The 26466-nt window shown below is 41.3% G+C and overlaps 2 protein-coding genes across 3 annotated transcripts; one reads left to right on the top strand and one right to left on the bottom strand.

Moving 5' to 3' along the window:
* Positions 1-5194: 5194 nt before the first annotated feature.
* Positions 5195-14250, bottom strand: cd22 (cd22 molecule). Its single transcript, XM_030072453.1, has 7 exons — positions 14198-14250; positions 12390-12734; positions 10595-10825; positions 7582-7869; positions 7066-7147; positions 6838-6865; positions 5195-6462 (listed from the first exon to the last, which is right to left on the bottom strand). Exons 1-6 carry the CDS (start codon positions 14235-14237, stop codon positions 6838-6840), a joined length of 1014 nt encoding a protein of 337 aa, XP_029928313.1. The 5' UTR covers positions 14238-14250; the 3' UTR covers positions 5195-6462.
* Positions 14251-15131: 881 nt separating this feature from the next.
* LOC115373301 (uncharacterized) lies at positions 15132-21235 on the top strand. 2 transcript variants are annotated; one of them, XM_030071618.1, is made up of 6 exons: positions 15132-15325; positions 15922-16064; positions 18192-18397; positions 19239-19386; positions 20711-20833; positions 21072-21235. In XM_030071618.1, the coding sequence occupies exons 2-6, from the start codon at positions 15959-15961 to the stop codon at positions 21125-21127; spliced, it is 639 nt and encodes a 212-aa protein (XP_029927478.1). In that variant the 5' UTR covers positions 15132-15325; positions 15922-15958; the 3' UTR covers positions 21128-21235. The 2 variants fall into 2 exon arrangements, with proteins under 2 accessions (XP_029927478.1, XP_029927479.1); XM_030071619.1 differs by having other exon boundaries at positions 15929-16064.
* The last annotated feature ends 5231 nt before the right edge of the window (positions 21236-26466 follow it).

Consider the following 26466-nt stretch of genomic DNA (forward strand, 5'->3'; position numbering starts at 1 on the left):
AGGAGATTTGTTGGCTGGTGGAGTTTTGCCGGCTGGTGGAGGTTTGCAGGCTGGATGTTTGTCGGCTGGTGGAGTTTTGCCGGCTGGTGGAGATTTGCAAGCTGGAGGTTTGTTGGCTGATGGAGGTTTGCCAGTTGGAGGAGGTTGGCTGCAGCAGGTTGGCTGGCTAGAGAAAGTGTGTTGGTTGGAGAAGCTGTGCAGGTTGGAGGATGTTTGCTGATTGGAGGATGTTTGCTGATTGGAGGAAGCATGCAGGTTGGAGGACGTTTGCTGATTGGAGGATCTTTGCTGATTGGAGGAAGCATGCAGGTTGGAGGATGTTTGCTGATTGGAGGATGTTTGCTGGTTAGATGTTTATTGGCTGCTGGCAGTGATGTCTTTCCTTCCAAAGCAGCCGGGCCCTGCACACTTAATTATCCTCATTCAGCCCCTTCTCAGCGCTCCTCTTCTTCTTCCTCCTGAAAATATTGAGGCTGAAGACACGTCTCCATCCTTTGCGCTTCTGACACAGAAAGAGAGAAATTCATTTAGTACAAAACTCTGCAGCACTTTGTTTTTACAGACCAGAAAAATAAATACAGTAAAAATAAATGTGCATATAGTACCTTGCTGACTGCAGCGTGGTCTTCTGTCTGGCTGCTTGGGTCAGCCTCTGCGCTCTCAGCTGCTATCTGCTGCTCAGCCTCTGTCTCACTGGAAGCTGCTGCCAGGCTTTGGGAGGACAGAGCGGTGATGGTGGCGGCCATCTCTGCCCTCTCCTTTGCGGCAGACTCTGCGTTCTGACAAAGGGAGCTGATCTCTGCCAGTTGAGCAGTGCAGGTTTCCTCAGTCTGTTTCAGCTTTTCCTGCAGCTTCTCCCTCTCTTCCTTCCAGGACTCACGCTCCTCTGCCATCTGAGCCTCCAGCTGCAGCTTCTGCTCGGCCCAGTGCTTCTGCTGATCCCTGAGACAGTTGATGGATTCAGTGAGTTGGGCAAGGACCTTGTTGTTGTCCTCACATGTCTCAATTGCCCTGTCCTCTGCCTGCTTCAGCATCCTCTGGAACTCCTCCTGCTGAGAGGCAGACTGGGCCTGCAGAGCTGCAATGCTGGAGGACATCTTTTCAATCTCCATGTTCAGAGACTCAGTAGTGCTTTTGTTGTCTTTCAGCACTTTTTCAAGCTCTTCTTTATCCTGCAGGGCCTGATTTGTTTTCTGGCGCTCCTCCTCGATGCTCTGGCGAAGCAGGTTGACTTCCTTGGTCTTGTCGTTGAAGACGGTGGATCCCCAGTCAAACGCCGCCTTCATTTTCTCCTCCAGGTCTTGTCTCTCTCTCTTCCATGTCTCCTCATCCACCCTGGAGGCCTTTTGTATGCTCTCCATGTCACTGAGAGCTTTTCGGAGGACCTGCAGCTTTCTGTCCTTCTCCTTGACCTGCGAGGACCACCAGGCCTCATCTCTCCTTTTCTTCTCCTCTGCATCTCTGAGTCTATATCGCAGCGAGAAAATCTCCTGCTCTTTGGCCCGGAGCAGAGCCTGCATCCTGGCTGAGGAGATTGTATTCCACGTGGAAAGTAACAAACAGAAAATATCAAACAAAGTAGTTATACAAAGTTGCTTGCAATTGTCACAGAAAGTTGCTGCTCACTGCTCAAACGCGCGCACAAAATGAGACATCTAGAGACCTGCAGCATAATGCATGGAGAGACAGTCTTTGTGACGTCACAAGCACATTCAGCTGTGAGAGTTCTGTGAAACCTGTTGCTTTGTGTGATTCTGTCTCTGACTGACTTCCCAGTGGCTAACTCCTTCACTCATTCAATATTCACTATCTTTGTTTTGTATTTTGTTTGTCATGGACTTAAATGCTGTATATTGACAACAACAGAACAGAGTTTCAGACCCTACCTGAAAATGTGGCAGATATTTGTGTGACACACAGGCATCTCATAAATAAATCGACAAGCACTCAAGACAGCTTGTTGACATGTACTTATTGATTTAGTGAAATAAATTACCTATAAATTAGTGAAATTATGATTGTGTGCAAGTATGGTTTTGTCACATAAGTATTAATCATGTGAATCAATCAGTCAGCTAATAGAATGAATGAGGCTGCTGGTTGTAACCTTCCTTCTTTCCACTTTCACTAAAACTCACTGTGGATAGCTGACTTGTTACTGAAATAAAGCCCTTCCTGGGACAAAGACAAAATTTATTAATTAATTACTAAATTTATTTACTTTTAAAAAAACAAACAAACAACAACCACACACACACACACACACAAACATTTAAACTGTGTTTTAACCATTTAACTGTGCAACAACTTATTCTTGTAAGACTTCAACAATTCAACAGTGCCGTATACCTGTGTATAGAAGGTGTACATAGGTATGCCTTTTTCAATATTCTCAGTTTCTTATTTCTGTATTAATTGCTGTATTCTCAAAATGTGCATTAATTGTACGGGTTAATGAACATATTGAGACTTAATGCTTATTATGCACATACCTTGGATACAACTATACATAATGCACATACACATTGCAATTTGTAAGGCACATATGTTTATATTTTGTATTTCTCTTTATTTCTTATAATTTAATTCTTCTCTTGTGAATTTGAGAAACTGTGATTGAACCAATTTCCCCTCGGGGATCAATAAAGTATTTCTGGCTCTGATTCTCTTTTCTTCTTCTTCTCCTCCTCTTCTTTTTTTTCATGAAACAGGTTCATTCTATATAATGTGAAATATGTGCGGTGCTTTTCTCTTCATTTGCCTGCAGCGCTGTGAGTGGATTGCTGGGCTGCGAGCTCAGCACTGTGGCCCGCGTTGAAGAGGTGATGCATTTAACAACAGTCCAGAAAGTTGGGATCATTTTCCTTCCCTCTTGGTGCGTTTTGGTGTTTTTTCCACGACACTTCCCTTCCACAGGCAAAGACACTATTAAATTAATCAAGGCTGACTTTTGCAGGAGTTTATATAGACAATAAATCATGGACGAAATTTTGATTTCAGAGGTGGGGGTGACACAACTGGCTTGAGAAGGGGGGTGGGGGGCTTGAACTGCTTGAACAGTTCCATGACATCTACCCTACACCTCAAAGCAATATGAAGTTCATTTCACTGATCTCCGTGTAGTTTTTTTTCTATTGTTCCTTTTAAGTTCACTGTTCCCTTTGTGGTTTGACTGGTTGTAAAGCATATAGCATAAAATTATCACCCAATTCTGTGTTTCACTTTGTTAGTCAACTTCACTCCAACTCATTACCACCAAATTTACACTTATTTTTGGAATGTATGGTCAATAGACCTCATTTACATAAAATTATACCTCATTTTTGAGTAAAAATAAGCAGAAATTCTGAATTCTGAAATTACACAACACAGATTCTCTGCTGCCATCTGGAGGTCAAAGCAGGAACTGCTACAGATATACACCAACGGTGACTATCAGTTGTGCTACAAAGATCATTTACATCAAACAGTGAACAATTATTTTTCATTCAAATTCTGAATGTGACCAGCTAAGAATAATTAAATTGACATACATATCTTATTGAATAATGTGATAAATGCACTTACCCAAAACATTCAGAGCCACAGGGTCTGATGTCACTGACTCATGTCCTTCAGCAGCACATGAATAGTTCCCAGCATCCTCTGCTCTGGCCTGGAACTCAGGTTTGGCCACATGTTGTCCATCTCTGAACCAGACTATGTTGGGAGGCCTGGGAAGTTGGCAGGATGTGCTGCATTGTAGAGTCACTTTCTCTCCAGCTGTCACACTGTCAGGGTACTCACTGGCTGTCAGCCCTGAAGAATCAGACAAATATTCACACACTCTTCTAAAAATGAAATGCAATAAAGCACAGTAACCCTCAATGTAAATGAATTCTACCTGCTAAAGACAGGTGCACCGATCCTTTACTGTGCCATCCATATCTGTTGGTATCAAACCTGAAGTAGTAATATCCAGTGTCGTTGTCCTGCAGGTCAGAAATCACCAGGCTGCAGTTGTGTTGTTGGTCACTGAGGTATTCCACACGATTTCCATATGAGGGAAGGCTTGAGAGGTTGGTACGTATCCATCGGCCATCTTTCAATCCCCCTTTGAACCACGTGGTCTTGTGAACAGTTTCCCCATCTGGGTAATCGTACGAGCAGCCAAACTCCACTGACGACCCCCTCAATGCACACGGATTAGGATTTTAAGATAAGATAAGATAAGATAAGATATGCCTTTATTTATCCCACAATAAGGAAATTCACAGCTAAAGGAGAAACTGACATTAACTTATAAAACACTGATTACATTTGTCATACAGTGGAGCTGTCTCACTAAGTCATAAAGCAGGATCCATCTGAAAACCTAATGCACAATGCAAATAAAGTTTAACTGGTTAATCCATAAGAAGAAGGGGGAAAAAAAGAAGAAAAAGAGGAAGACGATGATGATGATGAATCACAAGATATTAGCAGAATGGTCTGGTGCTGATTTGAAGTTACCTGGGGATTATTTGTGGTGCATGGACTCATCACAAACTTCAGATATATGTTATGTAACTGTGTTATAGTATTAGACTATTATTCATAGTCATAGTATTTACACAACTCATTTCATATGTGCATACTGACGACTACAGGTCATTTGGGCCTTTTCCCTGTTTTTGATCAAAATAGAAGAGTCTATCTTCTCACCTGGCCTCATGAGCAGAGTAAGCAGCAGCACAGCTGTGGTTGAGACTCCTCCATCCCGCCCCCCCCCTCCTCAGCGCTGCCAGAGGACTCATGACAGGACTATCCGCTCCTCATGCGCCTTGCTCACTCAAAAGCAAAACAAAATCAACATGCTAAATCATAATTATAAGATAAAAAGTCGAAATTGTGAGATTAAAAGTTAAATTATGAGATTCAAAAAAAGTCAGAATTATGAGCTAAACAGTCAAAATTATGAGATAAAAAGTCGAAATTGTGAGATGTTTCCAGGCAGCTGTTTGGCATGAGTTCTTGTGGAGCTGTGTTAAACTGGAGATAGATAGAACACAGAAAAATAGAATAGAGAATAAATGTACTTTAGTATGAGTAAAAGTAAGAGAGCGACTTAATTAAAAGTATTCTGAGAAGAGTGTTTTCAACTACTTTGAGTAGATGAGTACTAGTTACGATTTGGCTTGGTCTCTTCACACCATGTGATAAAATAACTGATTCATCTGATTTATCTGCATTTTTATTTGGTGTACAGACTGTTCATCCACTGTCAATTATCAGATCTAATAATAATAATACTTTACCCACATATAACACTTTCATACAGTGGGTGTGCTTTACAATAAGGTGAAAAAACAAGTATTCAACAGGCAATTAAAAACAAGTGTAAATTCTACATGATAAAACCAAGCAATCAATTGAAACACAAATGTGAATAAGATACATAGAAGATTAAACAAATTATGATATAGAACAGTAAGATATGGAGAAACAAAGGAAGACAAAAAAGTAAGACAAAGGACATAAAACAGTAAAATATGTTAAAAAAAAAAAATCAGAATTACAGAATAAAACAAAGGAAGCATGATAGTTAAAAGCAATGTTGAATAAATAAGTTTTGAGTTTTTGTTTAAAAATGTTCACAGCACATCTTTTTAGCCTAGGGGAGGGCATTCCATCATTTTGGTACATAATTAAATAAAGGCCAAGCTGCTGATGATCTTTTTTATGTGATAGATTGTGTCTAAAAAAAACAGCAGCAGGGGATCAAAGAGGCAGTGAAGCATCATAAAACAATAAAGAATCAGTAATGTAGGCTGGTCCTAGCCCATTGAGAGCCTTAGAAACAAGTAGAAGAACTTTAAAATCAACCCTAAAAGACACAGGTAGCTGGTGCAGGTTAGCTGAGACTGGGCTGATCTGCTCTTGATGTCTTGTTCTCATTAAAAGTTGCTAAAGTTACCAGAGTTTAGCTACTTGTGGAGGTGGCAACAGGAAGAATCGTGTTCATGATACAAATTAAGTTTGTATGCATATGCACAAAAAAGAGAATTCGTTGAAGGACATGATTTAAATTTGTGTCCGTGTGTGCAAAAAAAAAAAATGTCCAGTGACCAGGGACACAAATCTGTGGATTAAATTTGGTGACCACTGCACAAACCACCATGAGACAGGGTTGATCCTCAAACTCGATCCTCAAAACTTATCCTCATTTACGTTACTTGTAACTGGTCGCTGCCCACCCCTGCAGGGTGGCATGTCCCCCTTGTCCATAGTAGAAATGACAGTCATGCTGCAGACATTCTCGTGTGGTAGGTTGATGTCTTTTGTGTGGTTGTTTTTTAGTGCAACAGAGTGTCGTCACGCTTCTCAGTTTCATCAGACAGTAATTTCCTTTTCTATAACTCTGGTGTCCTGACCAGCTGAGGTGATGACAGCATTTCTATCAGATCTGTTCTCACTGACGTTTTCATAAATTGCACTGTCCTCCTGAAACATGACAACAGAACAACATTAGTTGTAATGTGAGACACTGTAACTAGGTGTGCTGTCAGTGAATGAAAGCAATCTTCAGTGAATCCTGATGTCCCTAAATAGCAAATTTGAAAAGATTTGAATAAAAACTATTGGCGCTTTCGTAGTTTGAAGTTTGGCCTGTGGCATGACAGGAAAAATTATAGGGTCATGAAAATCAACATGGTTCCTAACATGTTTCCTAACATCGAGCATGGTTCATGAGTGCCCATCGAACTGAAAAGAATCAAATTAAAAGTAGCTGAGTTATCTCAATCTGTGCAGTATTCAGGGCAAATTCATTATATCCTTCACCCTTACTGTATTTACAAAAAAACGAGCCTTTCTCACCTAATCTTCTGCAGCAGATCTCCGCTTCCTTTCAAAACAATATAAGACAAAATATAATTTTAAAGTAACTCTTCTGCATGTCACGTATTCATTATGATGCAAGCAAAAATGGGACGTGCAGTATAAAATAGATAACATTAAGACATATGTTAGTTTGTGTAACTGGATCATACTGATACAAAATGAAAACTGCCAATATAATGAATTGTGTATGAATGATCAACTTACCAGACCCAGACCAGAACCAAGGGAAGCATGAGCAAAACTGCAGTCTTGACTGCAAATCCAACACGGAGGATTAAAGAATGAGCTAAAACAGAATTGACAGAGAAAAGTATAAAAAATGAGATCAAATCAAACTCCATTAGTGAACTGCTTAACAGAGAATCACTGCTACTATGTCAGACATCTTGAGAGGAGACGTTGGGAAAAGAGATTCCTAATATAGGAGTTTGTCTTTGTGATAACAATCTCTCTTTACATTTAGGCAAAATCTGAGATCACACTCATGTATTTGGCCCAACAAAGCTGCATTATCTCAAGAAATTGTACACTGTTAAGAAATAAGAGTAAAGAAAAATGATTCTGTTCCGGGTCCCATTCCTGGAACAGAATCATCTACAACTCCTTTTCACATTAGAGTGGGCTAACTGCTCAGGTTACAGATAAAATGGTGATTTTTCAGTGGCTTTAAGGTATAAATTGTACCCCTACCCACAACCTCAACTGCCCCTCAAAACTCACATATTGTTTCGTCCATCTCCAGCAGCAGCTCAGCTGAGCTCTCTTCCCCCAGTGGGTTCCTGGCCCGACAGAGGTAGTGTCCAGTGTGGGACGGCTCCATAGAGGGAAGAGACAGCACCTGTCCTGACCCGACCAGCTCCAGGGAGCTGTTGGGGGAGCCCGTCCTCCTGTACCAGGTGTAGCTGTCTGCTGCTGGGTTAGCAACACTGCTGCAGGTCAGGTTCACACTGCTGCCCTCTGCCAGGTTGTCATCATGACTGACCTCCACCAGCACCTTCACTGGAGCATCTGCACCAAAATAAAAAACATAGTATTATACATACATAAATTAAACATGTTGTTCACTGTACATGTTAAATGTGGCACAATTGGACATAAATTACATTGATTAAGGATATTTCCACATTATAGCTTCATATTCATATTCATATTTGTCACAGAGCTGATCATCGGCTGAGCTACAAATATTATTCATATCAAACTTCATTCACATTGTTTTGAAAGTTTCAATGAATTGTGTTTCATTCAAATTCTGAATGTGACCAGCTAAGAATAATTAAATGGACACATAGCCTGGATATGACAGAGATTATCTTCATAACATAATGTTATGAAAAAAGTACTCACACAAAACATTCAGAGCCACAGGGTCTGATGTCACTGACTCATGTCCTTGAAAGGCACATGAATAGTTCCCAGCATCCTCTGCTCTGGCCTGGAACTCGGGTTTGGCCACACGTTGTCCATCTCTGAACCAGACTATGTTGGGAGGCCTTAGCAGTTGCAAGGTTGTGCTGCATTGTAGAGTCACATTCTCTCCAGCAGTCACACTATCGGGGTACACACTGGCTGTCAGCCCTGAAGAAACAGAGAAGTATTCAGAAACACTTCTGAAAATAAAAGTTGTGGAGGGCAGAGGAGCATTATTCAACATTTAAAATGCTAATTCTCATGATATTGTGTCAGTGTGTGAAAGACACTTGATTTGTACATGTCCTTCCATCCATCCTTCCATCCATTATCTACAGGGCTGGGTTGCAGGCAGAGGAGGGCAGCCTAGACATCCTTTTCCCTAATCACATCCAACAGCTCCTCCTGGGGCATTCCCAGGCCAGCTGGAAAACCTAGTCCCCCCAGCATGTTCTGGGTCCGCCTTGGGGTCTCATCTGTGTCCGAAAAAACTATACATGGAGGGACCAGGCAGGCATCCTATTCAACCCTTATCATCAGTCAACCTCAACTTGCTCCTTTTAATGCGGGGGAGCATTTAGCTCTACTCTAAGCTCATGGATGACTGAGCTCCTTGCCCTGGCCTTAAAGGTGAGCCAAGCCATCCTGCAAGGGAGGTTCACTTCAGCTGTGGGAGTCTGCAACCCTGTTATTTTCACCACTACCCAAAGGTCATGATCATACTTGAGGGTTGTAACAAATCAATTAGCTAATTGAGTGCTTTACCCACAGGCCCAGTTCCTTGTTCACCATGACAGTATGCTACAACAATGGCATAACTGCTCCAGTACAACCATCTTTTGATCTCTACTCATGAAGAAAACACTGAGATACCTGAACTTATTCACTTGTGCAAGTAACTCAGAGGGGTCAATCCACTTTGCAACAGGATCACCACATCCCCAAAAACCCTGAGATCACTATACTGGACCCCCTGAAAGTCACAAAATCTCTGCCAGCCCCTACCTCCTCACCTGAACTTCATCATGGTTTCCACAAACTCTTTCCATATTGTTACAAGATGAGGAATAGAACCCAGGTGCAGAGAAGACACAGGAGATGAAAACAAAGCTGTCAAGGTAATTATTAATCAGAATGAACAAACAGCATACTGAAAGAATAGTCTCAACAAGCAACTGAGGGTACATCACATGAATTTCCTTCCTATATAGTGCTTTACCTTAGTCACAGCTCATTAGTTGTGGCTGTCAGCATGATAAACTCAGGTGAATATGATCAAACTCAAGTCAAAGCAGGAACTGCTGCATAGGGCAGATTGCCTGGGCACTGGGAACCAAGGACAGGGTGGTGCTCTGGCAGACGGCTGGGGTGCTGGGAACCAGGGAGGCGAAATGAAGGGTGGAGCCACCTACAATGCTGGCAGCCAAGGCGGAACCTCCCTGGTTCGTGGCAGTGTGGGTAGCATTACACTGCAGGCTGGCCACAATGTCAGGCAGTGTGGACTTAGGGATGCTGGGCAGTGTGGACGCCGATGAGCTGGTGAGACCAGTGACACAGGATGCCGGGAAAGCAGCAGCATGGCCATGGGAGGCCGGGATAAGTGCTACACGGGTCCTGGGGGCTGGGACCAGGGCTGTCACATGGGCAGCAGGTACTGAGATTGGGGCAGCCAGTCGAGCTCAGACTCGGGGAACTGAGACTGGGGCAGCCAGTCGGACTCGGACTTTGGGGAACTGAAACAGGGACTGGGGAAGCCAGTCAGACTTGGACTCGGGGGAACTGGAACTGCGGCCGGGGCTGTAACATGGACACTAGGAACTGGGCCTGGGGCAGCAGCACGGACACTAGGAACTGGGCCTGGGCACAGGAGACTGGGGCTGGAAGCTAGGCTGATGGCAAGCTGGCTGGTGGCTAGCATGCAGATGGCTAACATGCAGGAGGCTAGCATGCTGGAGGCTAGCACGCTGTTGACTAGCGCGCCTGCACTTGGCCAGCTGGTGGCTATGTGGACCTCAAAAGGATAGACGGGTTCCCAGAAATGGGTTGTGGGACAGAGTGGCAGGCCATGGTCTAACCAAAACACAATATTGCTCCGCTGGGTCCTGTATTGGTCTGTTCATTCTGTCAAGTGGGGATGTGGTTGGTCGGAGCCAAACGCAGAAGCGGGTTGCAGAGACAAAAAAAAAAAAACTATTTATTACTAGAAAGATCACTTCACTCACTTCAGTGAAGAATTATGTTTCATTCTAAATGAAACAGAATTCATGAAGTATAATTAAATGGACATCTATATTTTAACATACAATGTGATAAATGTACTTACACAAAACATTCAGAGCCACAGGGTCTGATGTCACTGACTCATGTCCTCGAAAGGCACATGAATAGTTCCCAGCATCCTCTGCCCTGGCCTGGAACTCGGGTTTGGCCACACGTTGTCCATCTCTGAACCAGACTATGTTGGGAGGCCTTAGCAGTTGCAAGGTTGTGCTGCATTGTAGAGTCACTTTCTCTCCAGCAGTCACGCTATCGGGGTACACACTGGCTGTCAGCCCTGAAGAAACAGAGAAGTATTCAGAAACACTTCTGAAAATACAGCTACATGAATTCAGTTAACCAAAGACAGATGCACTGATCCTTTCTTTGCCATCCAAATTTTTTTGTATCAAAGCTGAAGTAGTAATAACCAATGGCAGTGAACAGTAAATTTGTCATTTTTTGCAAATGACTATGATGGTATGCCTTACACAAATAGCTGAATTTGGACCTACAATGAGCATTCATAAACAATAAATGTAGTAACTGCGGTTTAATTTGAAATGCAGCTTTTATACAAGAGTTATCTTTAATTGTGGAGGGCAGAGGAGCATTATTCAACATTTAAAATGCTAATTCTCATGATATTGTGTCAGTGTGTGAAAGACACTTGATTTGTACAAGTCCTTCCATCCATCCTTCCATCCATTCTCTACAGGGCTGGGTTGCAGGTTGAGGAGGGCAGCCTAGACATCCTTTTCCCTAATCACATCCAACAGCTCCTCCTGGGGCATTTTCAGGCCAGCTGGAAAATCTAGTCCCCCCAGCATGTTCTGGGTCCGCCTTGGGGTCTCATCTGTGTCCGAAAAAACTATACATCGAGGGACCAGGCAGGCATCCTATTCAACCCTTATCATCAGTCAACCTCAACCTGCTCCTTTTAATGCGGGGGAGCATTTAGCTCTACTCTAAGCTCATGGATGACTGAGCTCCTTGCCCTGGCCTTAAAGGTGAGCCAAGCCATCCTGCAAGGGAAGTTCACTTCAGCTGTGTGAATCTGCAACCCTGTTATTTTCACCACTACCCAAAGGTCATGGTCATACTAGAGGGTTGTAACAAATCAACTAGCTAATTGAGTGCTTTACCCACAGGCCCAGTTCCTTGTTCACCATGACAGTATGCTACAACAATGGCATAACTGCTCCAGTACAACCATCTTTTGATCTCTACTCATGAAGAAAACACTGAGATAAGAAGGGTCAATCCACTTTCCAACAGGATCACCACATCCCCAAAAAGCAGAGACACAACCCTGAGATCACTATACTGGACCCCCTGAAAGTCACAAAATCTCTGCCAGCCCCTCCCTCCTCACCTGAACTTCATGCTGCATATGAGTGTCAGTTGTAGTACAAAGATCATTTGAATAAAATTTCACTCACTTCAGTGAAGAATTATGTGTCGTTCTGAATGAAACATAATTCATTAAGAATAATTAAATTCATATTTGAAGAAATAATGTGATAAATGTACTCACACAAAACATCCAGAGCCACAGGGTCTGATGTCACTGACTCATGTCCTTCAACAGCACATGAATAGTTCCCAGCATCCTCTGCTCTGGCCTGGAACTTGGGTTTGGCCACATGTTGTCCATCTCTGAACCAGACTATGTTGGGAGGCCTGGGCAGTTGGCAGGTTGTGCTGCATTGTAGAGTCACATTCTCTCCAGCTGTCACACTGCCGGGGTACACACTGGCTTTCAGCCCTGAAGAATCAAACAAATATTCACAGATTCTTCTGAAAATAGTCCTAATGAAATGCAATAAAGCACAGTAACCCTCAGTGTAAATGAATTCTACCTGCTAAAGACAGGTACACCGATCCTTTACTGCGCCATCCATATCTGTTGGTATCAAACCTGAAGTAGTAATATCCAGTGTCGTTGTCCTGCAGGTCAGAAATCACCAGGCTGCAGTTGTGCTGTCGGTCACCGAGGTATTCCACACGATTTCCATATGAGGGAAGGCTCGAGAGGTTGGTACGTATCCATCTGCCATCTTTCAATCCCCCTTTGGACCATGTGGTCTTGTGAACAGTTTCCCCATCTGGGTAATCGTACGAGCAGCCAAACTCCACTGACGACCCCCTCAATGCACACGGATTAGGATTTTCAAACGTCACTGACCTACCAGCACTCACCAGTCCTGCAAAAGACCACACAACATGTTTGCTAGCTAAAGGAGGAACTGACATTAACTTATAAAACATTTGTAACGTTTGTCATACATATGATATGCTGACAGAATAAAAACAGCGAAATTGTCTTATTAATTTATAAGGCATTTTTACTGGCACCCATCAGTCTCGGGGACTATGGAGGTGCACTCCGGTCAGTGATTCTACTGCTTTTGGTGCAGAGTCGGGTGTGACTGGTTTGACCAATGCGGAATTTGCACTCCCTTCCACAATGGACACAGGTGAAGACTGATGCTGGTCTGTCTGGCTGGTTTTGGGCCTCATTCTTTCACCTTTGTCTCTTCACCACGGATTGCTGGGCAAGCGTCTCTTCGAACTTGGAGAGGCTTCCTTGTATGGTCTGTCTCCAAGATGTTCGATCTGAGGCTGCAGCTTCCCAGGTACTCAGGTCAACACTCAGCGCTTTCAGGTCTCTCTTGCAGATGTCCTTGTAGCGCAAATGAGGTCTGTCTATAGAACGCTTTCCCTGAGCTAATTCTCCAAAGAGGAGATCCCTTCCATCCGCATTACGTGACCGAGCCAATGCATGCGCCTCTGTTTCAGAGTGGTGTATATGCTGGGAATTACGAATTATGCTGGGAATTATCTGCGAAGAGGAAGTCATGCAGGCACTTCACCTGAACTTTAGACTTAGCTCTCAATCCGGAAGGATTAAAGAGCTTTCCATCAGTCCTGGTCAGAGATAGATGCCCTCTGTGGCAGATCCGAAGGCATACTTCAGCAGGACAGAGAAGAAGATCCCGAACAGGGTGGGCACGAGCACACAGCCCTGTTTCACTCCACTTCAGATGTCAAAGGCATCTGATGCTGAGCCATCAAAGACCACTGTGCCCATTGAGTCATTGTGGAAGGACTTGATGAAGCTCAAGAGCCTGGGTGGACATCTGATCTTGGGGAGGATCTTGAAGAGGCCTTGTCTGCTGACCAGATCGAAGGCTTTTGTGAGATCTATGAAGAGTGGCTGCTTTTGTTCCCTACATTTCTCCTGTAGCTGTCTGAGGGAGAAGAGCATGTCAATGGTGGACCTGTTGGCTCAGAATCCGCACATGCAGAAGTTGCATCACACACACACACACACACACACACACACACACACACACACACACACACACACACACACACACACACACAGACACACAGGTAGTGTGTCTTATATAGAGGTGTGCCAGTGTAAGAGCCTGCACACAGTTATAACTCACAGTCAGAGTCAGAGCTTTACAACCGGTAATGAACTTCAATTATATGTGTAACCCATATGAAAATGAGTTATAAAAAATGGCAGCAACAAGTAACTCTTTTACATTATAAGAAAAACAACGTCAGTCTATCACAGAATTCAGATTAACACAACTGACAACTAAATATATATTCCTCAAGCCTAAAAACATCACTCTGGTTTCGATGTGCTCACCTGGCATTATGATGAGAATCACCAAAATTACTGTCATCATCCTCAGGAGCAAATGGAGCACACACTACAACAAGACACAAATGAGCTGCATAAGACAAGTCTATATGTATATATATATAGCTTTTTTTTCAGTTATGTAGAAAAAGGGAAGTTGAGGTCAAGACTCTAAGTCTCCTCTTTACTGCCATAGCAAGAATCATTGTAGTCTTCCCTCATGGTTATTCTGCAAAGGCAGGATAGACAGAAAAATTCATAACTATGTCTCAGCACACATATGTCTTTTAGCACCTTTATCATTACTGGTAATTCCTAAATAGCTCTGCATTTTTATTTTGGGGTGTTAAGTTATCTAGCATGTAGTATTGCGCTTCAGTCAGAGACACAGTCTTGAACAAAAGAAGCATGTTGTAATCAAATGATTATTTCCAGTCCATTCCACTGATGGGTGAAAATTGAAAAATCTTAACTTTCTGAAAAAAAAAAAAAAAAAAAAAAAAAAAATCCCAGCTCTAGTGGTGGAACAATAGTAAATAATCAGTGTCTACACAATAAAAAATGTGACACTCTCACTGCTTTGATGGCAGCAAGTCAAGCTGAGCTTAAGCTGTAACAGCAAGGAAAGTAATACTGGGTGGAATTATTTGCAAGTTAAATTTTCCAAGAAAGAACAAGGGATGAGCAAAAGGCAGGGGAGGAAAAGGAAAGATGAGAGTTTTTTTTAAATGCGCACTGCATGATTAGTTGACTTGTTTACTGGTGCTATTATTGGCTCAGACTGGACCTGCTCAACCTGTTCACAAATATTCCCCTTCTCAGGCATCTTTCCTGTAAATCAGGAAGATGCTCCCGTTCCTCTGTTTTTTCTTTTTTTTTTTAAAGTCCTACTTGGCTTGAGGCAGGAAGAAAGAGACAGAAAGAGAGAGAGGGAAAAAAAAGCAGAGAGAGTCAGTGTTGTCTCAGGCTGTGGGGACAGTAACAGCTTCTTCACTGGTTCCTACTTCACTATTAGACGCCTGCATGGAGAAGCTCTTGGAGTTAAAAGGTTCATCTTGAAAGGAGTGTCACTGTATCATCTTCAAATAAGGAAGCTTCCTGCAGACCAGCTGGGGAATTCTACTTCATTTTGTGGTCAGTATGCACAGCTTCCTAGTTCTGCATGATGACAGTTTAAGTCTGTTTTCAAGTTTCACTTCACTTTATTTCATCTGCTTACTTGTTAATACACCAGACGGTTTGAGAAGGGAAAGAATTGCAGTGCTCTTATTTGGTAAACTCAGACGCGCCAATTTGATTGGTAAAGAAAATACATTCAGCAAAGGAGGAAAAAGGTGATTAAATACTCCTCTGCTTGAATGGGCATCATTTGAAAAATTGTTTTCATTTTAAACAACTTAAAGTATGAAACTATACTACACATCTATAATAAACAATATTGGTAATGACTTATAAGGCATATGTTTAAAAAGATACTTCCCCAGAGCAAACGTGCTCATGATGCAGGATTTTATGAGGCAGACAAAAACTTGAGGCTTTAAATGCTCCGAGTTCACAGTGGGAGTAAGACACATGCCTACATTACTTTCAAACATCCATTCTCAAAAACTGAAAATAGTGTGCTGTGCTTTCCCATTTCAAACACTCTTTGGATGTAATTTCAGTATTTCAGTCTGACCAATGAATGTAGGACATTTAATGACTTATCATGACTCATGACTCTTTATCAGTTTACAGGACACCCTATGGAATAAGAGAGAGCGAGGGATGGCAGAGAAGGGGAAGAAGAGTCGAGGGAAGATCATGAAAAGGAAAGTGTCCGACCTCTGCGTGCTGATGTTGGCTCTGTTCCAGCTCAACGCGTCTGCTACAGGTAACAGATTGCAAGATTTAAGAGGCTTGTTTTTTTGGTGTATGCACAGTGTGAAAGGAATTTGCGTCAGTGTGCACTCACTTTAAATACAAGGCATCCCAAAATACAAACATCAATGCAACACTGACCCAAGTAAAGGAGTCATGTTACAAAAAAAGTCACTACTTTGGGTTAGATTCTGTACAATCTATTATACACATTCTTGATATTTCCCACCTCTAATTAGATTACATCAAGAAAGAAATGGAGCCCCAAAATCATTGTGTTACTTTCGCCACCAATACTTCTGTATCTGTACTGTGCATCAAAATGTGATCTGTAGTTCTTGGAGTTTCATGAAACTCCAGTGCCGGTCATGTTGCCTGAATAGGAATGAGGACAACTCCTCACCCTGAAAATGGCCAGAGTGGCTGCAGAGCTTTCTAGAACGGTTTACATTGAGCAGAGTAGTTTTCTGTACCCCACTGTAGTATATGGTGACCCTGAGAGCTCAACGCGCAGCAGCTTAAGAAAACACATGCAAACACACAAAACATAAGCAAATTAAGAAAACCTCTTCATCAACTTGACAACACATGCACACCAATGTTCTGCAAATTCAGTCAACACAAATGCAATACAGACACATGCAGTATGTAGAAAATTAAATACTGCAACCTTATGTCGGCCTATTATCATTAGTCTTCTTCTGTCAAAAGCGCATTTCTGTGTGTTTCTGTTTTGTGAACATGTTTCCTTAATTTGCTTGTGTCTTGTCTATTTGCATGTGTGTTCTTAAGTTGCAGTGCATTGAGCTCTCAGAGTTGTGTCTTTCAGAGGTGTTTCCATTCTAGCAACGAAAAGAAAAAAATAAAGTCTGGGGGAAACACTGACTGCCAGTCATTAGAATATTCAAATGTTTATCATCAGAGTGGAATTATTTTGCCTGAGGTGAGTATGAGGAAAGCAAGTGAATGCTCAGTTCTCAGATAGTCTGCTTACATAACCCATCAGCCCATTGTCATTCCCACGGCGTCAAATATCGACGCTTTATCATGCCCTTCTGCAGCTGATACCGATACCAAAGGCAAACATTAGAAGCCAAAGACACCCTTTAGCATCAGTATAAGACACGGGGGAGGGTGACTCGGTGTAAAGAATGGTTTAGATCGTTGGTGGATGTAGGGACCTTCTAACGCCAGACCAAAGTTTGATTCACATTTCTACCAAAATCATTTGTTGGTGCTCAGTGTCCACTTCAGCGCCTAAAACCTAACCTTAACCAGGTGGTTTTGTTGCCTAACCCTAACCTTTCCCTAACATTAACCCAGCTGTATTTATGCCTAAGATTAAACATGTGACACTGACACGTGATAATCGTGACAACGCCTGGTGCGTCTCATCCGGACAGCAGTATCAGATGTGAAAGGGACATGACAAAGGGTCGGTATTTGATGTCCTGGGAATGAGACTGCGTTGGATCTACACAGCAAGGATGGGTTTTTTTGTTTGTTTGTTTGTTTGCTTTTGGTATAGCATGTAAGAGAGGCTCAGCTGTTTATCAGTATCCTGTAGAATGTGTAGACAGAAGAACAGTGATATAAACTGCACAACATTTAGGCTAGATTTACCTGTTTGTCTCTGTCTGAGCTTTCCCATGTGTCTGAAGAAGGAAAAGATTAAATTCCATGTGGTTTCTGTCTGAGTGCATTCATGGTTGTCAGTTTGATTTTTGAGATCTGATTTGAGAGATCACGCCCCAGAAAACGAGCATTACATGTTTCTTGTGACAATAATTAATTAAAATGTGTTCCAATTCCTCCTCTGTGTTTCTTTGACGCCTGACGCTTGACTCAGGTGTCAAAAAATTCTGGAGGAGTGTTGATTATCCTTGGAAACAAGTGGGAATATCTCATCCAACAGGCAGATTTTTTAAAATGTTTTCAGGAAAAACAAAATGACTGCTTTTCAACTCAAAGTGATTTAATAGCAGCAGTAAGACTGGTTGATAATGGTGCTTGTGATTGTCTGTGAATGTATGTTTTAGTTATTATTTGACCAGAATCTTGGTCCCTCCACCCTCCCTCCCTGACTCTCTCTCTCACACACGCACACACCACAATGTCACAACACCCATCACGGATTCAGCCCAGAGCAACACCAGCACCTCCCCACTGAACCCTGCAGAACTCAGTTACAAAACACTCCCAGCGAACATCACGGTGGCGGTCGGGGAGCCTGCAGTGTTTCGCTGTGGCGTGTCACCTGCCTCCAAAGTCACATTCACCCTCCATGGAAGTCATGGCAACCACAGCCTCACCTGTCCTGGAGAGCCAGTGAATGACATCCCTCAGGTGAGACAGTGACCTTTGACCTTAAACCTAGGGCGTTGTTGTTCTCTCTCTCTCTCTGTCTCTCTCTGCCGTTCCTGAATTGCACTTTACTTCCCTTTTTTATCCCTCTCTCATTCATTTCGACAGCTTTGTCCTGTCTTCCACTCACCCACACAAGCCATTTTGTTGTCATATGCAGCTGGTTGAATGAACAACATTTTCTAGGGAAGCTAGAAGATGATCTCACCAGACTTGAAAGATCCATTGTCCTTGCATACCTCACAGATTGAATGATTTTACTTGTACAGATAAGTGTACATGGTTCCTTGTTGGCTGAGTGAAGTTCATGATTCTGGTGCTTTGGCAGCTTTGTCATAACTCTCTGGCAACTAAGTCCTTTTTTAAGACAAGCTTCTGAGATCAATAAGAGTATACACTGAGCTTCAGAAAGGTGACATTTTCTTACTTTTTCAAAGCTATTTACAATTGCCCAATTGACCACTATAGTCGAGCAGGAGCCTGCAGCACATCGATATCAGGCCTGTATTTAAAAGTACTCTCAGTAAAACTGCATTGAAGTGAGATCTTCAGACTCAACTGTCCAAAAAACCCAGAATAAGTGTCAAATTTGAATGACAAGCAGCAATGAATGACAACATCTGAATTTAATTTTGTCTAGGATCACCAGTCCAGAGTGGTGGTGGTGGATATAAATGCTTTAGCTTGAATATTTGGATGATGCAGCGTTACCACTAGGATTAATCTTCATCTGTGAAACATGACAGACAAATGTACAAAATCTGACTTCCCCTGTCTTCACTGTTTCATTCATTCATTCATTCATTCGACTGCCTCTTTCCAGGCTCTGTATGGCAGCTGTCAGGTGAAGAGAGAGGAGTTACAGGCCGTGTGGACCATGAGGGGAACCTCCTACTCTGACGACTCCACACGAGTTGAGTGTCAGCAGCAGAACCATCCGGATGCACCCGCCGCCTTCCTCCATGTTTATGGTGAACGCTCTTCTATCTCCTTCCTCTGCTTCATATTTAATAACATATTTCATATGTAAGTTAAGTATTGTTGAATATTTACATTATTACATAACACTTCAAGTTCGCTCGTAGTCGGTGGTATATCAGATGAATCTAAACAATTTTCTTAGTGAAAGTAACCCGTACATTCCTCACATACAACAGTCGCGTTCAAGAGACTGCTTTCGTTTCTGTTTTACTCGATTACAATCTTGCTGACACAAGCAGGTCATTCCAGTTTGCCCCTGTCTACCAAAACAATCTGAGCCTGGCAAACAGAATTGTCTCACACATTACAGACCTGTGCAGCCACTCTTTTTGGCTCTGCAGTATCCAAATAATCACGTAGATGAAAGTGTATTAAAGAAGTAATTATATTAGTAAATGTTTTGTAAGCATGTAAAACTTCATTGATGTATGGACACTGCAGATGAACTGACAACTGACTTGATGGCCTGATTCACTGATAAGTCCAGTGTTTATTCTGCGTTTCTGTCAGATGATTCTAAGAGCCAATTTTCACCCAGGACACCTGAGTTCAAGCAGCATGAAGTGACAATGGTGTTGTTGTTGCAAATGTCACATACTTTACATTATATTAACTGTGACAATGTGGTTTTTATGTCTAAACCTAACTTTTCCCTAACCTTAACCAAGTGGTGTTCATGCCTTAACATAACTCAGTCACATAACTTTAACCAAGTGGTTTCGGTGGCTAAAGGTAAAAAAGAAAAAAAAAATGGCTAAAATGCCACATGACAGGATATACAAAATATGTTGATTCGAATTCTTATTTCTGCATATATTGTAATATTACTATAAGATCAATGCACATATTTTTACATAATGCACATTTTTTAAAACAACTTTCTAATGCACATATTCATTTTCCCCCTTTCTGTTTCTTATAATTTCACTAATGCTTGTATGTATTTTTCTCACACAAGTTTGAGCAGCCGCTTGATCCTCGGGGATCAATAAAGCATTTCTGATTCTGCAACAAAAACAACATAATCTTCAACAAAATACATTTCCCCCAAAATGTACTGAAGAATGCAGTTTGGTTGTATGGGAATGTAATTTCTAGGAGTCAGGGTTGGATTCTAAACTGTCTGTAATCAACCCTCAATTTTTCATACTGCACCTTGAAGTGTTTTTTTAAGGGTGAATAGATCTTTTATATATTCTTTGAAGAAAGCATGCTCATTGATATTTTTTGTCTCTCTCATTTTCTTGCCATCTTTCCTCTGTGTGTCCTTCACTTCTCTCCTTCTCTCCTCTGCCCTGTCTCCTCCACTCCCAGATAATGGCGCCAGCCTTGCCATCATCATTGGTTGTGCCATTGGAGGTTTCTTTGGTGCTCTGTTGGTGTTTGGTCTGTCGTACACCATGCTGCAGAGATCTGAGACACTCCAGAGGTGCTTCAGTAAGTACCGCTTTTACATTTTGAAACATATTCAGTTACTTGTCTGCCTTTGTGAGCTTTTTTTTTAGAATTCCTTAAATGAGCTTATCTTTACAGTTCAGACTATATTTAAGATTTGCACATTCAAGAGGCCATCTATGACCAAGAATTGCACAGTGGGATTTGGGTGTAAAACTGTAATAAACTGAATATCAAAAATAGAAAACTGATGCATGGTACAACTTTCATTTGCTTACAGGAGGAGATGAATCAGAAAATGATGACATCACAATAATAACAAAGGACGAAAACTGATGTAAAGCTGAGACATTTTGATTTTATAATGCTTTGGAAAACATATCAAGTTCCCATGTGAATCCATTCAGTGGCTTTCCTTGCACTATTTTTAAATGCCTCTAAAATCTATTTTACCTAAATGCTGGACTGTATTTAGTTTTAAAAATCAGGGATTTGGGGTGTAGAATTGCAGTCTCCTAATTAGGAAGAAATTCTCCAGCCAATAGTTTAACAGTTTCAGCCCTTATTTTTCTTATTTGTCTACTGTTAAATACAACTTTTAAAAACTGTACACAAACAAAGTACACTCACAGATACAGGCCCCAACGAGGCCTGCAGTCCATCCAGTCAGTGCACTTCCACTGTTTGTCCACTGAAGGGAAGCACTGCGACGAGCCAGTCAGCCGCTGTAACCTCAGAGACAAAACATGTCCTGTCGAAAACAAGCATATGAAAAAAATGTGTATAAAGCACTCTTAACCCTGCCTGTTGTACCCTCAAATGCTAGTTTTTAGACTGTTTGTTTTTGTTTTTATTTGTGATTAAGTATTTTTCACATGCACATGGGTGGGGGAATCTAACAGGCACCATCTTTCACACTTTGAGTTTTTAAAAGTTTTTCCTTAGAACAATCCCTTTAATGAAACATGACTTAGCATTACAGAGAACCTGATGCCAATATGCCTTTTGTAGTATAAAATAAGAGTGGACACCTGTAGAAATCTGATTTGAATTTTAAAGCACTAGCTCAGGATTATCAAATTGTTACTGATCTGTCTTTTGTAATAAGAGGGCAGACATAATTACCTAAAACCTTTCTCATTTACAATACATAGGATTTAACCATTTCATCTCCCATCGGAGGGTTTGTCACAGCTGCTTGGCCAAGCTTCACTCAAACCCCCCACAACTTTATTTTAAATTCTAGTGGAGATCCAAAAATCTCCAAAGATGCCAAATATGTGCTGCTGAATTAAAAAGAAATAAAATGATGCACAATAAAGTCATGCACAAGATATCTAGATATTTTTATTTGATGCAATATATGTATTACATCGGCTATAAAACAATATTGGCATGTTAGGTTTGAATATTTCATATTGCGTAAACATGACGTGGCTTCAGTGAAGAGTTGCAACCCGCAGATACAGAATATCCTCCAACATGAGAGATAAAAATAACTTTCCTAATAACACAGTACGGTAAGTACGGTGATGCCGTGCAATTGGTTAAAATTGCATGATAACATGTAAATTACATATCCTCTAAGTAATCAGTAATTTATGTGTGTCCAATACAAATAAGAATCCTAACTGACTTTGCATTGCTATTGTTTCAATGGTACTGGCACAATTTTAAACCATTTTTGTGGCGCCCGTTTTTTTGTTTTGTTTTGTTTTGTTTTGTTTTGTTTTGTTTTGTTTTGTTTTGTTTTGTTTGTTTATTTTTTACCCATTTTTGTGAGATGTAATGTGTTCTGAAGAAAGTTCATTTCACATATTTGTGTGAGACCAGCTCCATGAATATGTATGTGACATTGTATAATATAGAAGAAAAGCATATTTTTTCTGTACTGAAGCTGAAATTTAAGGGAAAACTGGAGTTTGAGGAGTTAATGAACTGCTGACCTTCTGACTACAATAAGAAATGTCATTAATATTGTATTCAAGTGACACCATGTGAAAACAACTTCTCAGCAATGAGAGAGACGCCCTAACTCCAGACTCCAGCTGTTGCAGTTTCTGCTGCAGCAGACAGAGTCGCTGCATCCATCACAGTCTGGACTTTGACCAGGTTTGGCCACAACAACAAAGCAAAATATAGCTACTCCACCCAAGAATACAGTGCTGCCCCCTGAAACTGGTCTTTGTCACTCCTGCACTTGTTGTAATGTGATTTAATATAAAGAATAGTAAAATATGGATTGGAGTGCAATATATGTATATATATATATATATATATATATATATATATATGCTCAAAGGCCGGGGGTTTTGATGTAAAATCCATATTGCACTGTATCTATTAAAAAGTATTTTCTTAAACATTGCACCTCTCTGTGAGTGTGTTTCTTGATTCACTGGTTATAGGCTCATTTTACTCAAGTGTAAACACTCAAATGTGGTGAGTTCAAGAAACGAATTTTCCATTTTTCATGGAAAATGTTTGATGTTGGACTTTATTGTTCTTTTTAAAGGTCCTTTGGCTGAGTGTTGTGACACCTGTTAGAGCAGCATGGACAGCCAGCAAGGGGCACACACACACACACACACACACACACACACACACACACACACATACGATACACACACATACACAATATGCAAGAAGTACACAGATAGGACACAAAGATGCATACACAGATTTTCTAACAGACATATTTCCTTTTGAGCACACACATACGCACATATACACAAACACACGCACGCACACACACACACACACACACACACACACACACACACACACACAGAGGGTAATCAGCAGGAGAGAATTGTCTCTGGTCTTTTGGTTGAGACAACAGAGGTGATATGGAGCAATGTGTTGACTCAGCTGTTTAACAGCACCTCAGCTCACTGTCTGAGAGGATTCGACATTATGACTGGATAGGAAGAGTTATAATGATGTGCATACATTGGGTCATGTGGTGTAGGGCAAGTTTATTGACTCATAAATGAGAAAAAGAATAGGACATACCCAGGAGTTCACCCTTTCCTTCAGACCCTCCTTCAGGAACCATTAGCCAACACTGCAGTCTGGTCTATTTCATAATAACAGAGTATGGGTTAGTAGGCCCCTACTGCATCTTCTAGTGAGTCAGAAGGCTGTTATCATCTATTCCAATTATCAGTCTGTCATAATCAGTCAAATGGGACTGATCAAGACAGACTGGAGCCAGACCTACTGTGATGTAGGAAACATCAATGAAGTCAGAGAGGAGTAGGTTGAGTTGGTGGATGGGTCAATCGCACAGACCTTTTTTCTAGATACTTGAGATCAAGTCTCGACTCAAGCAAGAGTTGTGTTCGTTTTTAGCTACATTAACCCTATAACGCCTGAACTATGAAAGAATTGGCAGAAAATTCCAATTTTTTGAAATTGAACCCTTTATTTAGTCCTATAACAATATATATATATATATATATATATAAAGAAAAATCAAAAAATATGTTATTACACAACCTTTCTGGTGTATGATATATGATATGTACTTGAAGTGCCAATGGTATGGTCCAGGGTGAACAGGGGAAGTGTTCAAAGGTATACAACAGTATTTTGGTCAAGTATTGATTAAACCGAAAACAAAAAACGGAATTGAAAATGTGTATCATATATGATACAAATGGCTTTATAGGGTTAAGTTCCTCAACCTCAACCATGACCTTTCCTAACTTTAACCATGACAAGAAACCTTAAAAAAGTAGCTTACAAAAGCTGAGGTAATGGAAGCTAATGAAAGTGGTTAAAGCTAACGTTTGAGGGGTTAAGAGCGACAGAAGATAGGAATAGATGATGACAGCCTTCTGAGCCACTAGAAGGTGCAGTGGGAACCAACTACCCCAAACCTGTGGAGGTTATTACAACTAATGATGTCCTGTCAGTGGTGTGACAGCATTCAAACAGGTGCATGTTGGCACTCAGCAGAAACTGACCTACACCTCAGTTTGGGCCAAACCCACAAAAGAAACAATGCCCTACATGGGAGTATTTTCAGATACGACCCTCCTAGTGCTGTAAATGTCAAATGTTTTAGATCACAGGAAGCTACAGTGTAATGAGGTTATTCACCTGCTACCTAAAAACCACAGAAACTTGTAACATCACAGTAAAATGCGTCATGTACTGAATGATTGGATTTCACTTCAACCTCGTCCCAGCCCTTTAGCCCTGCTGTTTAGGGACAAACACACCAAATACCACTGCACATGTGTGTGTGTGTCCACTGATAACCTACATTGTGAGGTGTGTGTTCTCAAGATGACCTTTAGCTGATATTGGATCAATATAACACACCAAACTTATCAATACGTGGGGAAGTTGAGGTTAAACTATGGCAGCTAAAGTGAAACAATAACAAGTTGGACATACCAAGTTAACTCATTCCAAGTGAAGATAATGAGGCAGGATTTTACAACATTAGGAATCAATTGAACCACCCAGAAACTAATGTTTAACTTCCCATGTGTAGTTAGCTGGACCTGATTTTCAACCCTTTGGAGGAAAGATCTGTTCCTTTACATTTATCCAAGCAGAGAGAACTAGAGAGAAATATGAAAAATGCATAGAAGCAAGGGGTAAAGAAGTATTTCAGTGGTCAGTGTTAAAATCTTGTTATTCTTGAAACAAGTACAAAAATCTCCTGTGGGATGAGATAATCAGGTGCATTTTCAGTTACTTTTTAGTCCTCTCGTATCAAGAAAATGACACAAGGAAATTCTGTAATGTGGGATAATAACATCCCAGTGAGACTTTTTTTTTTTTCATTCGTTTTACGAAAAAGATTTTGAGGCTCAGTATAAGACTGAAGGAGCAGTTAAGATGAGGTTTTTTGCAGAATGACACTTGCTGTGGAGAAAGATTAACCTCTAGTTATTAAAACATGACTTTTCAGTGTTGGGACTTCATAGAAAGATTGCATACAAACAAAGAGACACAGGCAATATATGCAGTGTAATATAATAATGGTAATTTTCACAGGTGCAAATCATTCCGGTCAGTTATATCTGTACATGGTCGTCTATCCACAGGACCTGTCCAGTCAGGAGGGAGCATGAGGGAATGGTTAGACAGCAGCAGGCACACAACAACCAAAATAACTCATACAAATTGTGGCTTCCACTTTTTTGTATGCATTAGGCCTATATTGCAGTTTAGGATTTTCATGAGGTTAAACTGTAGCCACAGAAACAAATATCTGTATCCTCAAGATGCACTGTGTTATTGGCAACACTTTGCTCTGCTGTGTGATTCTGGTCTTTGTCTCGCTGATCTTCCCTGTACTTAAAGCAGAATGTAATATCTTAACTTATGAATCAGCTCTGTACCTACAACAGAACTTCCACATTTTCAGCAACTTCAATTTGATCAGTTTGTAACCTGTAATACTTAAACTGTACCACTCAAATCTCCCTTTTCTTAAACTATGGGTCAGGAGATCAAATGGGCCTCCAGCCCGCTGCTGGTGGGTCCCCATGTGACAGGAATAATAATCTGTTACACCAGCCCGGGCTCATTTTACTGGCACAGTCAAAGGCTGCTTTAAAGATGAATGTGGTAAAATGCCTGATAATGTTGTCATGGAAATGCTCATTAGCACAGATGAGATGATGTGTTGCCATGGAAAAGGTGACATTTCA

Source organism: Myripristis murdjan, chromosome 16, assembly GCF_902150065.1.
Source record: "Myripristis murdjan chromosome 16, fMyrMur1.1, whole genome shotgun sequence".
Lineage (NCBI taxonomy): Eukaryota > Metazoa > Chordata > Actinopteri > Holocentriformes > Holocentridae > Myripristis > Myripristis murdjan.

Excerpts from the sequence above, each read along its gene's own strand:
- LOC115373301 (XM_030071618.1), top strand. The coding sequence starts at position 15,959 with ATGGCAGAGAAGGGGAAGAAGAGTCGAGGGAAGATCATGAAAAGGAAA. Across the intron at positions 18,398-19,238 it reads CAGTGAATGACATCCCTCAG|GCTCTGTATGGCAGCTGTCA; the intron begins GTGAGACAGTGA and ends GCCTCTTTCCAG. Across the intron at positions 20,834-21,071 it reads GACACTCCAGAGGTGCTTCA|GAGGAGATGAATCAGAAAAT; the intron begins GTAAGTACCGCT and ends ATTTGCTTACAG.
- cd22 (XM_030072453.1), bottom strand. The coding sequence starts at position 14,237 with ATGATGACAGTAATTTTGGTGATTCTCATCATAATGCCAG. Across the intron at positions 7,148-7,581 it reads GGAGATGGACGAAACAATAT|CTCATTCTTTAATCCTCCGT; the intron begins GTGAGTTTTGAG and ends ATTCTGTTTTAG. Across the intron at positions 6,866-7,065 it reads TTGGTTCTGGTCTGGGTCTG|GAAGCGGAGATCTGCTGCAG; the intron begins GTAAGTTGATCA and ends TTGTTTTGAAAG.